Raw genomic sequence first — 20,559 nt, 5'->3', positions numbered from 1 at the left:
TTTTTTTTTTGTGAGTGGAAATGACACCACTTAGCCACTTTAAAAGATAATAGTTATTTTGGAATTAGACGGTGCGTAATGAATTTCAGTTTTTCAATTCAATTTTTTAGAACAAAAATGTCATTAATTGTCCTGATATTAAGATTTTTTATTTAAAATTTCAGAACAAAAATAAGTATTGACCAATCTCTAAATAGCATCTTTGGGAAATACACTTGCCCCATTTTTTCCCCCTTAATGAGCCGGTAGCAAAATGGGCAGAAATTCAAAATTAGCTAGATTTACAAGTGATCATTCTAAAATAGCCACAGTTTCAAAAGTAATCGAAATTTAGCCACTTTTCATGTAAAGATAAATCTGAACGAAAATACTATTCAAAATTCGGAAAATACTCCAGTATAATATATTGGAATTCCAGTATAATATACTGGAGTTCCAACATAAGTGTCACACCTCCTTTTTCCGCCCCCGCGAGGGGTGCAAAGGAGTTTTTCCAATTAAAGGACAATCGAAACGGGATTTATTTATGTATTTCAGAGTCGCCACTTGGGAGATTTAGGGTGTCCCAAGTCACCAATTTTAATCCCGAATCGAGGAAAAGAATGACTCTGTTTAACAGTCTGCGCACCAAAAATCCGGATAAGGAATTCTGTTAACCCGGGAGAAGGTGTTAGGCATTCCCGAGTTCCGTGGTTCTAGCACGGTCGCTCAACTGTCATATTCGGCTTATTTATCTGATTTTAATACAAATATGAACTTATGTGCAAATTTTATCTTTTTACCGCTTTTATTATTTTTTAATTATTTTTACAAGAATGTGAACATTGTTTAAAAACATGTCTTTGGATTTCGTCACATAAAATGCACCCGCGATCCGGAACGTATTTTTATTCAATGTTTTGGGATTTGGATTTGGGTCGCATAAATGCGCACCCGTGTTTAAGAATGTATTATTATTAAAATCATGCCTAAAGCGATTAACGTGTTATTATTTATGGGTGAGACTGTGGAATTCACTAAACAATCCATCCCGAATTCTAAATACTCAATTAAACATTTTTTGAGGGCCCCGCAGTTAGTGCATTTTATTGGGCGAGGCTCATCTCATTTTATTTTTAAAAGGACAGTCCTAAAATGCCTACATTTTTTATTGAAATTTGTCTATACAAAAATAAAGGAGAAATATCTTAATTTATTTACATGTTATTACCTAGTTACATTATACTAGGCATGTTCTCAGTTTGTCAAATTAAAAAAAAAACATAGCAATTCTAATTTTAATCCTAGACCATTTACATGCTGAAATTAACCAATATTATTTAACTAAACAATATTTCTACCAACTTCCTACTAGATGGCCTATTCGTTTGATTTTTGACTTGACGGAATTACTGCACCATTTATTTATTTTTAGGCAATAGATGTAGATAGTTCATTTGTTAAGCTATCGTCGAACGTTCCACTATATGTATTAAATATCTACATGATTCTGATTTTTGCAAGTTAAATAATTTATACATACAAATAAAATTCAGAATATAATTAAATATAATTCAGAATTTCAACTCTTCATTTTTTCGTATTCATGCTTCATATTTCGGATTACAATAAACAGCGTGTCAGTTGTGTACCTGATATTGGAAGCAAAAGAAAATGAAGATGAGAATCAACAGCAGTAATAACAATACAGCACAGCAGCAACAATCCAGCCACAGTAACAACCCAGGAACAGAGTTTGCAAACCGATGGAGTATTAATCCCAAAACAAAAACTTCAAGCTTTGATGACACAACAATTAATTCTGATTTCAAACAATGAAAGAAAACAAAATATTTTTTTTTAGTTTTTTTTATTTGAAAGTTTAAATATTTTTTCGGAATTTTCTCTCTCTTAAATGTTCAGCCCTTTTTTTTCCTCTCTTATTTTCAGATTTGTTTCTCTCTCCCCTTTTTTTTTTCTGTATCTCCCCTCTTTTATTCTGATTTCAAGACTTCTTATAACTCATCCCATAAATCTTTTAATCAATTAAAATCAACCCATTTTCTCTACCAAACTCATTATCTTCTCACTCATCCCCATTATATTAAATAAACATATCACACCACCCCATTTCATTTTGTCCCCCATGCTTTATTTAAAATAATGCAAGATTCTCCTTTAAATTAAATCTTGTCCCCCCTTTATATTAAATAATCATATCACAACCCACCCCATTTCATTTTGTCCCCCATGCTTCAAATAAACAATTACAAAATGTACAATTCCTAAACTACCCCTTCCGACCTTACTAAAATTACCAAACTACCCCTGAACGTATTACAAATTTACCAAACTACCCATCAGCTATAACACATCAATTAATCAAACTTAACCAAAATATAGACAATATGATCAATTTCTAACAATGTTCAAACAACAATATGAACACGGATGAACATCATAACAACAATATCACATGAACATGATTTTAACAACATTTCAACAACAAATCACATGAACACAAATTGAACAACCAAGAACAACTAAAATTTGATTGAACAATATTTTTGGCAACAACAAACCTATTTTTCGGATTTAAACAACAACAACAATCAAACAAGTATATTTAGATTCCTAAATTCAATAATATTGAACTTAAAATCAACTCTAACAACATTACAACAAACAATTCTTATATTAAACTTTAAATAAGATTATGAGAACAATTCAAGAAATAATCATAAATGGTAAACAAGAAATCAAACTATACAAAATTCGGATTCAAGATCATCCAAACAAAGTATGAACATGAATCTATTTTAAGCAACAAACATGACGGATTCTAACGATTCAAACAACATTAATATTTTCTGAAAAATGCATAACACATGAAACAAATTGAAGAAATAATTAATTAAATTTCAATTTGAATCTAACAAACATTAAACCAACAGATATTCACTTAAACAACAATACAAACATGAAATAAACATGAAACATAACTAATTAATCTTTCGTTTGAAATCTGAAAAATTAATTTAACAAACAACACATGAGCATGAACTAAAAAATTAATTCAAACGATAAACAAAACAAACATTTGCCGATTTTAGATTCGAAAATATCAAAGCAAAATACGGACTCAAAAACTACTAACCGGATCGAAATGAAATATGTACGGACTGTTTCGACGAACCTCGAATGGGAATGAATCTGTCCGGATTCGACGACGAACTCACCTTCCTTGTAAACTTTGACGAACTCAAAACGACGCTCGACGACCTCGACTAAAACTCAACCGAGTAGCTCGTCTGAAGATACAACAGCTGGAACCTTTGATTTCACAATCGTAACATCATCACTAATATCGTCAACTATGGTTAACCTTTCTTTGATGTCCACAACTGGTAATTCTTGGTCTTTTCCTGTCTCATTTCCTTTATCCTCCTTACTCTTTCCCCACACCACAGAGTAAAGTCCCATGACTATGATAATTGCTCCAATGCAGCTTCCAAGGTGGACTGACTCAGCCAAGATAATAGCAGCAAGAATAGAAGTGATGACCATACTCAAAGGGCTAAAGGCTGTCACGAACACTGGGCCTTTAACTTTATTAACTACACTTTGCACGTAATATGCAATTCCCGAGCAAACGATTCCAGAATAAACAGCAGCAAGGAGCCTAGCGTCGAAGCCAATTTTCCATGCATTCCAATCACGTTCCATTATAAGGGCAACAATTCCTCCTTCCACTATGCCCATCACACATACCCATGCTGCCAGAGATAGCTCTGCTGGGTATTCCTTCAATGTCATCGATTGAACAATAAAGAAAACGGACCAACCAACAATTCAAGAGATGAGCTCAATGGTTCCGGCGACCCAGTTCTCGGGGGTGGTGTTTGGACTGGTGGTTTTCTGACAAGATGGCGCAGCAGCCATGGCTGTCTTGGTGGAGCTGAAGACGTGGTTGACTGACGTGAAGATGGAGAGGGAGCTGGGGCGACGGGATAGTGACGACGCAGCAGCAGCTGCGACGAGCAGCTGGGGACGGGGGTGATGGTTTGGGTCGTTTGGTCGTCGACTGGTTATGGCCATAGATGGTGGTGCAGGTCAGCCATGGATGTTGATGGCGAAGCTTAGAGACGACGGGGATGAAGCGGGCAGCGGTGGGTTTGATATTTTTTCTTCTTTGATTGAGGGTTTTCCGGCGATGCAACAGGGAGGTCGACGTGGATGGTGGTGACGTTGGTTGTTCTGAGTGGACGAAGAAGAAGGTAAGCGCAGCCATGGGAGGTGAGGTTTTAGGGCAGCCATGGCTGTGTAAGATGGAGATGGAGAAGAAAGAGCAAATGTTTGGGGGGGCGGATGACTTATGTCATTTTTAGGGTTTTTTTTTTTTGTTTTTGTTTTATTGTTTGTAAGATAATAGAGGTGTTGGGTTATGGACTGGGTTGACCCAGTTCGAAATGGACTGGGTCGTAGGGAAGATTGGGCCATTTTTTGGGCCTATGGCTTGAAATCGAAGAAGAGGCCCAATTCCGACTTTCTTTATATTTTCGCTCTCTTTACTTCTTTTATTTCTCTAAAACTAAATTATAAAAATACTTAAACTATTATTAAGAACTAAATTAAGTTATAAAAGTGCAAATTAACTCCAAATAACAATTAACGCACAATTAAGTAATAATTAAGCATAAAATTGTATATTTGGACATTAAATGCTAAAAATGCAAAAGATGCCTATTTTTGTAATTTTTATTTTTTGTAAACAAATTTAATTAGTAACAATTATAAAATTAAATCCTACATGCAAAATGCGACATATTTTTGTATTTTTTTTATTAATTTAGCAAATAAACACGCACAGATAAATACAAATAATTATTCAAAATATCACAAAACATCACAAAATTGCACACCAAAGAAAAATCATTTTATTTTTGAATTTTTTGGGAGTAATTCTCATATAGGGCAAAAATCACGTGCTTACAGCTGCCCCTCTTTGCCCGGAGACACGAAGGGTTTTCGTGCAAAGATAAAGCGAGCGATTTTTGCCCATCCGAGTACTCCGTTGAAGCATTTTTTTGAAAAAGATTTGACCGAACCTTTGCTTCAAAGGTTTCCTACATATCCTGGGCTAAACAGGAATCAGGTCAATGTAGTTCGGGAAATTTTTGGTAGCTGGGACTACCGTGGGACTGCATTGTTACTGTTGTTACATGCTATTACTACTGCTTACCGATCTCCTTGTTACACCTTGCTTAAAAGAAAACAAGAAGCTAGGCTATACTACATTTTTTCTTGTTGCCTTGCTTTCTTGTCTGCTTGCATTTTTTCCGGTGCTTTTCTTCCGATGCTTTTCTTCCTTTCGACACATGCACTTGAGTTTTTTTTTTTTTTTGCTGGGACCTCTTATTGCAACCTTCTGCTTCCTGATGCTGGGGATTTTTATTGTTTTCTGCTGGGGATTCCTGTCGTAACCCTCTGTTTTATTGTCCTCTGACTTGATTTTGAAATGTATGCCTCTGTTGTATGGGCGGGCTCCCAACTTTAATACTTGAAAATTAATGCTGAATGTATTCCTCTGTTATATGGGCGGGCTCCCAACTTCAACACTTGAAATGAAAAGACTGAAATGTATGCCTCTGTTCTATGGGCGGGCTCCCAACTTCAATGCTTGAAATGTAAAGACTGAATGTATGCCTCTGTTCTATGGGCGGGCTCCCAACTTCAACAACTGAAAATTAAAGACTGAAATGTATGCCTTTGTTATATGGGTGGGCTCCCAACTTCAATGCTTGAAATGTAAAGACTGAATGTATGCCTCTGTTCTATGGGCGGGCTCCCAACTTCAACAACTGAAATGTAAAGACTGAAATGTATGCCTCTGTTATCTGGGCGGGCTCCCAACATCAACAACAACTTTGAAAATAAATCGTCATTCCTCTCTTCAGGTGGGCTCCTAACTTCAAATACACAACTTTTAAAATAAACGCCTTTCCTCTCTTCAGGCGGGCTCCTGACTTCAAATACACAACTTTTAAAATAAACGCTTTTCCTCTCTTCAGGCGGGCTCCTGACTTCAACAACAACTTTGAAAATAAATCGCCATTCCTCTCTTCAGGCGGGCTCCTGACTTCAAACAATACATCGCCATTCCTTTCTTTAGGTTGGCAAGATTTCAACAACTTTTAAAAACGTCTTTCCTCTCTTCAGGCGTTCTCCTGACGTCAAACTTGAAAAGTATGTCTCTGTTCTCCAGGCGGACTCCTGATTTCAACAACAACTTAGGAGGAAATGCCTCTCCTATGGGTAAAATAAACTTAGGAGGAAATGTCTCTCCTTTGGGTAAGACTAAACTTAGGAGGAAATGCATCTCCTATGGGGTGAAACTAAAAGAAACTTAGGAGGAAATGCATCTCCTATGGGTGAAACTAAAACAAACTTAGGAGGAAATGCATCTCCTATGGGTAAAAACGAACTTAAAAGGAAATGCATCTCCTATGGGTGAAACTAAAACAAACTTAGGAGGAAATGCATCTCCTATGGGTAAAAACTAAACTTAGGAGGAAATGCATCTCCTATGGGGTAAAAGTAAACTTAGGAGGAAATGCATCTCCTATGGGTGAAACTAGACTTAGGAGGAAATGCCTCTCCTATGCGTGAACCATTTCCTTCTTCCTGAATTATTTACTTACCTGTGTTGTCTTCCCTCGAAACTGCTGGGGATTATTTTGCTGGGGATGACTTTTCCTTTTCTTCCTTACCCACTCTGGGTTGCCCGAAACTCTGTCGAGGATGCTTCTACATCTCGATGATCTACTGGGGATAACACTGTTGTGGATAACTCTGCTGAGTAAATATGTTATCTTACTCCTTCCAAAATTACTTCCTTTTGAGTAGGATGTTTCATTCCTCTGCAAACTAATTCCCCCTTTTTCTTTCTTTTTTCGTTTTTTTTTTGAAATGAAAAGACTGAAATGTATTCCTCTGTTATATGGGCGGGCTCCCAATTTCAACCAACAAATCACCATTCTGTTCTTCAGAGGGGCTCCTGACTTCAACCAATAATGTCTAAAATATCACGCCATTCTGTTTTTCAGGGGGGGGCTCCTGATTACTTAAAATTTGAATTGTATTCCCTTATTCTCCAGGTGGGCTCCTGATTGTTGATACTTCCATTGTATTCCCTTATTCTCCAGGTGGACTCCTGATTGCTGATACTTCAACTGCTCTTCCTTGTTCTCCAGGTGGACGCCTGATTGCAAATACTCCAACTGCTCTTCCTTGTTCTCCAGGTGGACGCCTGATTGTTGGGGATAATACTACTGGGGAAGTCTCCTTTCTTCCCCTCCTTCAAATTCAATTTTTTTTTTCAACACTGCTGGGGATAAAAGTGTTATCTTATCGGGATAACGTTGTTGAGGATAACGCTGCTGGGGAATTTTATCCCTTCAAGTCGATGATTCATTCTTCTGGAAGCTGCTCGGGATGATAATGGCTTTTTGCTTTTCTGAGCACAAGTGTCATCCCTTTATTCTGTCTGCTGGGGAATACTTCCTCCATTTAAACTTATTATGTTGGGGAAACACTGGTTCAAACACCACTTCCCTTGAGACTGGTGCTATCTTTATTCTTCCTCGAATGGGTACCTGACTTCCAGAAAATTTCCAAATGAAATGAAAATTTTCTGCCCCAGTTTGACAGTCTCCCTTATGGCATGCATTTCTGTCATCAATGCCATTTCCTTTACCTGTTTCAAATCAAACAAAATTTGTTAGTTTAAAACGTGGTGGTTGGTTGTGATACTCCTACTGGGATGGCTTTTCCTTTTCTCCTTCCTTGCTCTGCGCTCCACAACTTGTTGGGGATGATATTATTTGCTGGGGATAATCCCTTTCTGCAGGGGATATCACTCTTCTTTTGTGGCATAGCTCGGAAACTGGCATTTCCCCGACCTTTTAGTCTCGTATGAATTTCCCACACCATGCTCATTGCTCTCCTTGCTTTGTCCACGGGCCTCGGCCTTGAGGTTTATAACCTTTAATTTCGGCAAGGATATCCCTCTTGACACTCGTCAATCCTTTTGTCGATTCCCTTTTGCTGGGGATATCTTTTTGACACTGGCCTCGCGTTTGTTCCTGCTGACCATACCACTTGGATGTGCTAGTCAGATCTTATCTTGCACAATTGGAAAGCTGATGGCATATTTTGAAGTCAATTCACACTTGTTCTGACCAAACAGACTCTATTGGGGATTTTCTATGAAAGGAAAAAGATAAAAGGGAACAGAATAAAAAGACAAAGGAAAAAATGACTCTTTAACAAAAGAAACTATAAATAAAAACCTATCAAATGCAGATACCGACTATAATGGTCATGACATGCATATGTGGTCTATCCTCCGTTGTCAATCATTTTTCGAGATCTTCAATTGGCAATTCCCATCTGATTCTCAATCTTCTTCGACTTGTAGTGCCCAAAAGGTTTTCACTATCAAGTCTCTCTCATTTTTTTTTCTCTCAGCTTGCATCGCCTTATGGTGCCTGTGAAGGTTTTCACCGATAAGACTCTCTCATTTGTATCACTTTCCAGTTGGAGATTTGGAGTGTCGCCGGTATGACTCTCTCTGCTGGAGATTAGAGTCCTTTCTGCTGTGGAACGGAATGTTATGTTCACCGGTAAGACTCTTCATTTGTCTGTCTTGGCATCTTTTGCAGACTGGTTAGAAGGTCTTTCTTTGGACCGTAATGTGGGTTTTTGGATAGGCTTAGAAAGAAAGGGTATTAAAGGCTCAAAAAAAAAATTGGGGTTCAAAATTACAACCTTCGAAATCATATTTGTTTACAACAAGTGCAACCCTTGCCCCAGTTTCTTGCTTGGGGATTATTTATTATTATATTTTTTTAAATTTTTTTTTGTTACACTATGCACACCATGCACACTATGCACCCTATGACCGAGCCGTGAAGCGCCTACGTATCCTCTTTGAGGAATCAGGTCAAACGTAGTTCCCAATTCCTCTTTTTTTTTCATTTGACTTTCTTTTGTTTTTTTTTTGTTATCATTTTTCTTTTCTTTTCTTTTTCGTTTTGTTGTTTTCTTTTCTTCTTTTTTTTTTCTTCCTTTTTTTCTTCATGTTTTCATGCCATGCTCGCGTTTTCTAGTCGTTTTTTTTTTACTGATTCCGAACGAGGGGTATGAAAGAAAAATAAGTAAGGCTCAAAAGGGGTAACGAAGGATAAAGTGTTTAGGTAGCAAAACAAAATGCCTTCGTCATTCCAGTCTTCAAAACATGCCAAATGCAAACAACACAACAAACAATAGATTTATAGTCTCTTCCGACGGTGCTGAGCTTGACAATTATGTTAAACATTTGCTTTTCCCTTTGTTATTTCTAAAACATCGTTGGGCGACACTCTCATTATCATGAATGACCCTCACGCCAATTTGGAGAATCTTGATTTTAACGGTTTTCTTTGTGTTTAACTTGCCCCAATTCCACATGACTCGGGCTTCAAATAATCCCAAACCGTTCCTATTTCCTTTAAATGGTTTGATCGCCTTTCCAGGGTTTTACGATTAACTTTTAAGGATGGGCCCAAACTGTGTGCGCATGTTATGTCACTAGAATCGGCACTGAACAAAAATGATAAAAGGACCAAACAAAGAGATGACTGGAAATAAAGAAAGACCGGATTTTGTATTAGACTACCGGTGAAATGGTTTAAATAACAAAACAAACAAAACAATCCAGAACAAAATCCTAAAACAAACTGGACAAGACAATATCCGACTTATAACCCTAATAATCCGAACAACATAAATGTCAACAAAATAAGCCACCACAAGCTTCTCTCTTGTTAACCAAGGAACAGAGCGTCCTTCCACTTTATCAAGACTGGCATCTTAGCCACTGAGCTTTGCATCGATACTGCCAAGACCATTACCAGCTTCAATATCATCAACATCCGTTGGCAAGTTCTCGAGGGGGCTCGAGTGCACCATGTCACTGTTATTAATCACAACCCGCCCTTCTTGGATCATTTTCTCTACTTCCCTTCTCCAACTATGACAACTCTCAATGTTGTGCCCTATGACATTGGAGTGGTAGGCGCATCGCGCTGCCGGATCAAAGCTCCTTGCAAGTGGATTTGGAGTACATGCGGGGAGTGGCTCAATAGAGCCAGCATGCTTTAGCCTTTCAAACAGACTTCCATAAGATACTCCGATAGGGGTGAGAGCCTTTCCTCGTTTCAGCAACCTTTCGTTCCTAAATGCTTGATTGGGCCGGAAACCTGATCCAGGGGGCTTCTGGTAGGCTTGTGAGGGTGGATAGGCCTTCTGTGGAGCTGGGTATTTGGAAAGTGAAGCCCGTCTTTGGGAATCTCGTGGAGAGAAGTAGCATTGGGGAAGGGAGTAGCGTGGACGAGTGATGGAGCTACTCGGGTAGCTAGGAAAGTTGTCATAAGTGGGCTGGGATGGAGAGTATGGGGGATGGGTAATGCCAGAGTTTGAAAAGCTTGGCGGTGGTGGGGGTGGTGCTTTCCCAGTTATCCATGCCTGATACATGTCTGCCACATGTTGTCTCAGCATTTTCACTTCTTCTACCAACCCGTTGTTCTGTTCGACCAATTGTTGTCGGTCATCAGTACCGACCCACCCTGTTCTGAGGTTCTGTGTCATTTGCTTTGCAGGGAGGAGTTACCACAACCAACCACTTTTCTATATATGAACACAGCAAAGGGAAGCCATCACGTTAGTGTCAGGGTATTTGACAGATAATCATATATTAGAGATGCATTGCACCTAAGCAGTTAAACCATTCTATCAGAGATGCGATGCACTTGCGCTTTCCTTTATTTTTCTTTCTTCCCTTTTTTTTCTTTTTCAGTGGTGGTCGAATCTTATGGAGATTGCCTACGTATCATGACCCCGAATGAATCAGACCTTGCGTAGTTCGGACCAATAAAGATAAACAATACTCAACATTTTTTTTAATTTTCATATTAAAACAAACTGGGTTTCAAAGGTTTAAAGATGACCTACAAACTTGAAAATCAAACAACCCGCATATTCTAATCAAAAGATTTACAAACTCAAAAACAAACGGCCAGCTTCCTTTCCCCGTTTATCAAATGCAACCAAATGACTATTTTTGCAAATGTGGCCCCTTCCAATTCTCACATGAATTTTGAGGCTGGGGAGGATTATTTTATGACACTTCACCAACTTGTCCATTCTTTTACGAAAATAACCTTTCGACAACTGAAATATACTCTAAGGCTATTTCGGCAAGAATGGTTTAAGACGCGGCCGAAGCTGGCTCGGCTTATTATGACAAAATTCAAACGGTATTCACCTGACCGTCGACACTTTGTTTTTTTTTCTCTTTTAAAATTATAATAAAAACCTGGTGTTGCAAACACGGCCCTTCAGCGCCTCGGGGACGAAGATTTATAGGGTTGTGTGGGCCAACTAGACCAAAAATCCTAAACATGACCCAAAAGTGGCTGTTTATGCAAAGTCAGCCTTCCGGCGTTCCTTTCGGGAACATTCGGCTATTTATGACATAACAACATCACATGACTTATTTATGACTCTTTTTATCGTTTTTCAAATTAGAAAACCCAATATTGCAAACACGGCCTTTCAACGTCTCGGGGACGAAGATTTTTAAGGCTGTGTGGGTCAACTGGACCAAATCTTAAATATGACCCAAAAGTGGCTGTTTATGCAAAGTTAGCCTTCCGGCGTCCCCTTCGGGAACATTCGGCTATGTCTTGATAAAACAGCGTCACCCGACTTCTTAGAAATTTGACATACATATTTTTGCTATTTTTTTTTTGTAAAAGAGGAAGTTGGACATCACCCGACTTATTTATGACAAAATTAAAAATCTTGACATGTTTTTTTTATTTGTTTTTGGCTTTTTTAGCAAAAGGGGGTTGGACCCGATGAGGGTTGCCTACGTATCTCACATCCGGTGAGAATCAAACCCGCGTAGTTCGGGCAAATTAACCGAACTATTTTAAAACATGATTTTTTTGAATTTTCATTTGTTTTTTTTCTTATTCTAAAGAAAAAAGAAAATATTTTTGGAATTTTACTTTTGATAAAAGAAATGCTTCTAAAAATATTTTTTGAATTTTGAATTTTCTTTTCAATTTTGAAAGAAGAATCAAAATATTTTCGGATTTTTTTTTTAAAAAAGAAAACATTTTTATTATTTTTGTTTTATCAACAATGGAAAATAAAGATATTTATATTACTTTTTGCAAGACATATCTTTTTTGGAATTTTACTTTGAATTTTCTTGGCAAGACAAATACTCTTTGCAACAAATAAAGATATATATATTTTTTGGAAATAAAAAAACTTTTCGGATTTATATATATATATTTGCGACAAATAATGAAAGACTTTTTTTTATTTTTTATTTTTTGCATTTTCATAAGCAAATAAATAATAATAAAAAAAACCATTTTAAAAATAAGATTCTTTTTCATTTTCATTTTCATGGCAAGACAAACTATATATTTTTTCTATTTTTATTTTTGAAAAACAAAATAGAACAACGACTCTTTTTTTTTCTTAGCTTTTAATAAAACAAACTAATAAGACTTTTTTTTTTATTTTCTCAAAATTTCGGCAGAGTTTTGACAGTATTTGGGCATTTGTTTTCTTTTCAAAAATAAACAATCAATTCCCTAACCGCTATTTCTTTTTTTTTTCAATTTCAAAATATTATTCCTGATATTCACAAGTCAGTCAACACACAAGTCCGAATCAAATTAATGCGCAAGTAGTAACAAGTAAGATGCATCGGGATGGTCATTTTCATTTTTGGTGCACCTGTCCTAGACAGACCCAACCCCTGTGTTGAGCCTCCAAAGTCAGATGCACGTGATGCAAACAAACGTTCCTACTAGGGATCCGGCATGTGGCTTTGTTATACTAGGTTTAGAACCTGGGTGTTTGTTCTAGACCTGGCTTACCCGAGCGGACAGCTCAAGCCGAGGGGGGGTAGCGTACCGGAAATACAGAAGCTTCACCGGCTTAGCAACTTGTCCGAACCTCGTTCTAAATTGGGATTTGACACTATACAGAAAAGAAGTCGTACGAAGTACACCCTTCTTCATGATTTAGAAGACTCAGAGAGGAGATGGGTTTCGGCACAGTTTATACACAGTTCACGTAATATCAAAGCGGTAAAAGCAGCATTTAGCACATTAGGCTCAAACATTTAAAAATCAGATAAAACCAAATATAACAATTTATATGAGCTCGAATTTCCCCTGAACCAGTGGTTCTGGTTTTCTTCCCCAGCAGAGTCGCCAGAGCTGTCACACCTCCTTTTTCCGCCCCCGCGAGGGGTGCAAAGGAGTTTTTCCAATTAAAGGACAATCGAAACGGGATTTATTTATGTATTTCAGAGTCGCCACTTGGGAGATTTAGGGTGTCCCAAGTCACCAATTTTAATCCCGAATCGAGGAAAAGAATGACTCTGTTTAACAGTCTGCGCACCAAAAATCCGGATAAGGAATTCTGTTAACCCGGGAGAAGGTGTTAGGCATTCCCGAGTTCCGTGGTTCTAGCACGGTCGCTCAACTGTCATATTCGGCTTATTTATCTGATTTTAATACAAATATGAACTTATGTGCAAATTTTATCTTTTTACCGCTTTTATTATTTTTTAATTATTTTTACAAGAATGTGAACATTGTTTAAAAACATGTCTTTGGATTTCGTCACATAAAATGCACCCGCGATCTGGAACGTATTTTTATTCAATGTTTTGGGATTTGGATTTGGGTCGCATAAATGCGCACCCGTGTTTAAGAATGTATTATTATTAAAATCATGCCTAAAGCGATTAACGTGTTATTATTTATGGGTAAGACTGTGGAATTCACTAAACAATCCATCCCGAATTCTAAATACTCAATTAAACATTTATTGAGGGCCTCGCAATTAGTGCATTTTATTGGGCGATGCTCATCTCATTTTATTTTTAAAAGGACAGTCCTAAAATGCCTACATTTTTTATTGAAATTTGTCTATACAAAAATAAAGGAGAAATATCTTAATTTATTTACATGTTATTACCTAGTTACATTATACTAGGCATGTTCTCAGTTTGTCAAATTAAAAAAAAACATAGCAATTCTAATTTTAATCCTAGACCATTTACATGCTGAAATTAACCAATATTATTTAACTAAACAATATTTCTACCAACTTCCTACTAGATGGCCTATTCGTTTGATTTTTGACTCGACGGAATTACTGCACCATTTATTTATTTTTAGGCAATAGATGTAGATAGTTCATTTGTTAAGCTATCGTCGAACGTTCCACTATATGTATTAAATATCTACATGATTCTGATTTTTGCAAGTTAAATAATTTATACATACAAATAAAATTCAGAATATAATTAAATATAATTCAGAATTTCAACTCTTCATTTTTTCGTATTCATGCTTCATATTTCGGATTACAATAAACAGCGTGTCAGTTGTGTACCTGATATTGGAAGCAAAAGAAAATGAAGATGAGAATCAACAGCAGTAATAACAATACAGCACAGCAGCAACAATCCAGCCACAGTAACAACCCAGGAACAGAGTTTGCAAACCGATGGAGTATTAATCCCAAAACAAAAACTTCAAGCTTTGATGACACAACAATTAATTCTGATTTCAAACAATGAAAGAAAACAGAATATTTTTTTTTTAGTTTTTTTTATTTGAAAGTTTAAATATTTTTTCGGAATTTTCTCTCTCTTAAATGTTCAGCCCTTTTTTTTCCTCTCTTATTTTCAGATTTGTTTCTCTCTCCCCTTTTTTTTCCTGTATCCCCCCTCTTTTATTCTGATTTCAAGACTTCTTATAACTCATCCCATAAATCTTTTAATCAATTAAAATCAACCCATTTTCTCTACCAAACCCATTATCTTCTCACTCATTCCCATTATATTAAATAAACATATCACACCACCCCATTTCATTTTGTCCCCCATGCTTTATTTAAAATAATGCAAGATTCTCCTTTAAATTAAATTTTGTCCCCCCTTTATATTAAATAATCATATCACAACCCACCCCATTTCATTTTGTCCCCCATGCTTCAAATAAACAATTACAAAATGTACAATTCCTAAACTACCCCTTCCGACCTTACTGAAATTACCAAACTACCCCTGAACGTATTACAAATTTACCAAACTACCCATCAGCTATAACACATCAATTAATCAAACTTAACCAAAATATAGACAATATGATCAATTTCTAACAATGTTCAAACAACAATATGAACACGGATGAACATCATAACAACAATATCACATGAACATGATTTTAACAACATTTCAACAACAAATCACATGAACACAAATTGAACAACCAAGAACAACTAAAATTTGATTGAACAATATTTTTGGCAACAACAAACCTATTTTTCGGATTTAAACAACAACAACAATCAAACAAGTATATTTAGATTCCTAAATTCAATAATATTGAACTTAAAATCAACTCTAACAACATTACAACAAACAATTCTTATATTAAACTTTAAATAAGATTATGAGAACAATTCAAGAAATAATCATAAATGGTAAACAAGAAATCAAACTATACAAAATTCGGATTCAAGATCATCCAAACAAAGTATGAACATGAATCTATTTTAAGCAACAAACATGACGGATTCTAACGATTCAAACAACATTAATATTTTCTGAAAAATGCATAACACATGAAACAAATTGAAGAAATAATTAATTAAATTTCAATTTGAATCTAACAAACATTAAACCAACAGATATTCACTTAAACAACAATACAAACATGAAATAAACATGAAACATAACTAATTAATCTTTCGTTTGAAATCTGAAAAATTAATTTAACAAACAACACATGAGCATGAACTAAAAAATTAATTCAAACGATAAACAAAACAAACATTTGCCGATTTTAGATTCGAAAATATCAAAGCAAAATACGGACTCAAAAACTACTAACCGGATCGAAATGAAATATGTACGGACTGTTTCGACGAACCTCGAATGGGAATGAATCTGTCCGGATTCGACGACGAACTCACCTTCCTTGTAAACTTTGACGAACTCAAAACGACGCTCGACGACCTCGACTAAAACTCAACCGAGCAGCTTGTCTGAAGATACAACAGCTGGAACCTTTGATTTCACAGTCGTAACATCATCACTAATATCGTCAACTATGGTTGACCTTTCTTTGATGTCCACAACTGGTAATTCTTGGTCTTTTCCTGTCTCATTTCCTTTATCCTCCTTACTCTTTCCCCACACCACAGAGTAAAGTCCCATGACTATGATAATTGCTCCAATGCAGCTTCCAAGGTGGACTGACTCAGCCAAGATAATAGCAGCAAGAATAGAAGTGATGACCATACTCAAAGGGCTAAAGGCTGTCACGAACACTGGGCCTTTAACTTTATTAACTACACTTTGCACGTAATATGCAATTCCCGAGCAAACGATTCCAGAATAAACAGCAGCAAAGAGCCTAGCGTCGAAGCCAATTTTCCATGCAGCGGTGGGTTTGATATTTTTTCTTCTTTGATTGAGGGTTTTCCGGCGATGCAACGGGGAGGTCGACGTGGATGGTGGTGACGTTGGTTGTTCTGAGTGGACGAAGAAGAAGGTAAGCGCAGCCATGGGAGGTGAGGTTTTAGGGCAGCCATGGCTGTGTAAGATGGAGATGGAGAAGAAAGAGCAAATGTTTGGGGGGGCGGATGACTTATGTCATTTTTAGGGTTTTTTTTTTGTTTTATTGTTTGTAAGATAATAGAGGTGTTGGGTTATGGACTGGGTTGACCCAGTTCGAAATGGACTGGGTCGTAGGGAAGATTGGGCCATTTTTTGGGCCTATGGCTTGAAATCGAAGAAGAGGCCCAATTCCGACTTTCTCTATATTTTCGCTCTCTTTTCTTCTTTTATTTCTCTAAAACTAAATTATAAAAATACTTAAACTATTATTAAGAACTAAATTAAGTTATAAAAGTGCAAATTAACTCCAAATAACAATTAACGCACAATTAAGTAATAATTAAGCATAAAATTGTATATTTGGACATTAAATGCTAAAAATGCAAAAGATGCCTATTTTTGTAATTTTCATTTTTTGTAAACAAATTTAATTAGTAACAATTATAGAATTAAATCCTACATGCAAAATGCGACATATTTTTGTATTTTTTTTATTAATTTAGCAAATAAACACGCACAGATAAATGCAAATAATTATTCAAAATATCACAAAACATCACAAAATTGCACACCAAAGAAAAATCATTTTATTTTTGAATTTTTTGGGAGTAATTCTCATATAGGGCAAAAATCACGTGCTTACAATAAGTTTACTGGAAGTTCATATACATGTGCTCCAATCTCCAGTATATTATGCTGGAATTTTCCGCGCGTTGGAGTTACAACATAATTTGCTAGAAGTACATACACAGGTGCACCAATCTCCAGTATATTATGCTGGATCGGTCCCTGTTGCAGCAAAATAATGGCTATTTTTCGATGACTTTACAAACACTGGTTATTTTTGAATGATCAATCCGAAAACTGCTAGCCCGTGCTATTTAGACTTTTATTTTTCACGTATTCCATTTGAAAAGATGTCTCTTCGTAGAAATACAAAAATATTAGCTGCTGAGATAATTAAGCTACTTAACCCCACGATAGTACGAATATATGAGCCGTTATTTTCATATGCGACAAGAGGGGTTGCTATGATTGTAAACAACCTCCACTTTCAATCAAGAGATTGCGAGTTTGAGCCTCTCCAAGAGTAAGGTGGTAAGTTTTTGGAGGGTAGGATATCGAGGCTCTATTTGGAAATAACCTGCCTCTCTACCCCAATAAGTGAGATTATACTGGATTGTTGTTGTAGTATTTTCATATGCGAAATTCGGCAATTTGTTACTTGTGACAAAACCTAAATAACAAGATAACAAATGAGTCAACAAAAATGTGGCCAACTTGCTAAAATGTTGTAGAAAGTTAGTTCCGAAAGCTACTGGTTAATTATTAAATGCAAATGTCAATTATTTGGGCTGACTAATAGAAAATAAATGGTCAAAGTTAACTGGTATTTATTTACATGTGATTTATGCATTACAGTTCTGTTAAACTTATTAATAATAAGAAGCTATTGTTACATTTATTTATTAAAATATCATGGGGCTCGCCATGAAAATGCTCATTTTAATTGATTTGAATATTGAAATAATAACTGGAAAACCATATTCAAAGATTACTTAGTTTTTCTTTATCATTCGAAAAAAATGTGTGTGACAAGACACTTATCTATAGTATAATAAGAGAAATTACTCCTAAGAACCAATGTGTGTTTAGTGGGTGTTTGGACATAAGAATTATAAAATTTCAAAAAAAAGTGAAAAAAAAATTCATGTGAAAAATGGTATTTGAAAATTAATATTGTGCATCAATATACTTTTAGGTTGTTTTTGAAGTTTTGTGGGTGACTTGAGTGAATTTTGAAAAACTCCAAAAAATAACTTTTTGGAGTTTTTCAAATTTTCAAAAAATTCTAAAATTCATTTTCAAGTAAAAATTGAAAATTTTATGGGCAAACATTAATTTTGAAAAAAGTAAAAAAAATTCTTATGTCCAAACTGCTAGTAGTTTTTTACTCAAGTGGGAAAATTATCGATGAAAATGAAAACAAAAGGCAAGTTACCCCGTTTTCGTGTTTTATCACTGATTATCAATGAGAAGATAGATGCTTGGATAATATTTGGTTGAAATAGAAAAAATATGTACGTACTCCCTTTATCACTTATTAGATATTGATAAATTAAATTTATTTCAAAATATTTAATGTTTACGTTGGATCAATCAGAGAAAGAATCAACAGTTAATATTATAGTAATTATTTTCAAGCCTTCATTCTAACCTTGATTAGTGCACCACTTGCACTCCCCAAAGCCAAAGACCACACAGAAATAAAAAATAAAAACAAATACAAAGAATAGGACCCGCCTCATATATTTTACATGACTATAGTCAGCTATCAATTTCAAGTAGGGCCCTTTAAGTCAATGGCAAACATTGAAACTTATTTCACAAATTTTTATTTATATTATCTCCCTTGGTCTAAACTCCAATGATCAATCACCAATAGCCTGGTACCAGCTGGATTTTCACTCCCACCGCCCTTCACCGCCGCGTACCACCACTTAAAGCCGCCACTGCCTCCCCCACTGAAGAAATCGCCGGTATTCTTTTGGTTGTATCACTCACGCGCCGAAGTAGCGCGTGTAGGAATGCCCCTCAGTTTGCAACAAAACATTTCTTACCAAACTAAAGAAAGTAACAAAGTGATGCAAAAATGCCAAACTTCCATCTGATCTCTCCCTCATTCTTCAACTCTTTCTCTCCCCCTACCCCACCTACCCCCATTCCCCCTACTACCCCTCCTAAAGCCCTTGTTCTGAACCTTCTCTTATTAAAGTTCACCTTAACTCTACTGGTTTTTTTCTCTCTCTAGAAAAAACAGACCCATCAATGGAAACATTAGCAAAACCTCAAGAATTTAGAAACCCATGTCTTATTTCATCCCCAGATAGCCATAGCTCCAACAGTTCAAGCTGTAGCAATAGCGGCAACTCCAATGGTCTTCACCACCGCTACCCTACACCGCCCACCACCCCAACACCTGCTACTCCGCCAGCACTACCACCACAACTACCCATCACCAGATCCGAACCCAACAACCCGTATCCGACTACCTTCGTCCAAGCTGACGCTTCCTCTTTCAAACAGGTAGTTCAAATGCTTACTGGGTCCTCTGAAACCGCCAAGGTTGCAGCTAATCCGGGTCGTGCTGAGCCCGTTAGACATCCGATCCCGCCCATTAAAACTGGGCCCAGAAAGGAGAAATCCAGCTCGAAGTTGTATGAGAGAAGGAACAGCATGAAGAACTTCAAAATCAGCCCATTGGGCCCTGGGGTTGTGAATAAATCCGTTTTCTCTGCTGGGTTTTCGGGTTCCCCGAGAACTGCGACTCCGGAGATTTTGTCGCCGAGCATTCTTGATTTTCCTTCGCTGGTGCTTAGCCCGGTTACTCCTCTCATACACGACCCGTTTAACCGGTCACCGCACAGTGGTGGTGTAAGTATGAGTAGTGAGAATTTGGATTTGGAGGCAGAAGAGAAAGCAATTGCAAAAAAAGGATTCTTTTTGCATCCATCGCCGGCGACTACTCCGAGGGAATCGGAGCCCCGACTTTTGCCTTTGTTTCCGGTGACTTCCCCTAGAGTCTCAGGTTCCTCCAGTTCTGATTCTTAAATGTGCTTTCTTTTTTGTTTTTTCCCCCTCTTTTAATTTTTGAGCTTCATCTTATGTATGATTTTCATATAAAACCAACATAGAATATGATCTGGAATCAAGGTGGAAGCCAGATGTTGTCATATATTTGTATTGGACAATTTGGAGAAATGAGGAAAAAAATATATGAAACGGGCAGCAACCTTTTGCTTCTACACTGTATA

The 20,559-nt window shown here is 36.6% G+C and overlaps 2 protein-coding genes across 2 annotated transcripts; one reads left to right on the top strand and one right to left on the bottom strand.

Moving 5' to 3' along the window:
* Positions 1-3,273: 3,273 nt before the first annotated feature.
* On the bottom strand, positions 3,274-3,795 carry LOC142178364 (WAT1-related protein At1g44800-like). The gene has a single exon (XM_075247704.1). It carries the CDS (start codon positions 3,793-3,795, stop codon positions 3,274-3,276), a length of 522 nt encoding a protein of 173 aa, XP_075103805.1.
* A 15,169-nt stretch (positions 3,796-18,964) lies between these two features.
* On the top strand, positions 18,965-20,559 carry LOC107824754 (VQ motif-containing protein 4-like). Its single transcript, XM_016651570.2, has one exon. It carries the CDS (start codon positions 19,574-19,576, stop codon positions 20,354-20,356), a length of 783 nt encoding a protein of 260 aa, XP_016507056.1. The 5' UTR covers positions 18,965-19,573; the 3' UTR covers positions 20,357-20,559.

The sequence above is a fragment of the Nicotiana tabacum genome, chromosome 3 (genome assembly GCF_000715075.1).
Source record: "Nicotiana tabacum cultivar K326 chromosome 3, ASM71507v2, whole genome shotgun sequence".
NCBI classification, from domain to species: domain Eukaryota; kingdom Viridiplantae; phylum Streptophyta; class Magnoliopsida; order Solanales; family Solanaceae; genus Nicotiana; species Nicotiana tabacum.
This window is presented reverse-complemented; position numbering and strand designations above follow the sequence as displayed.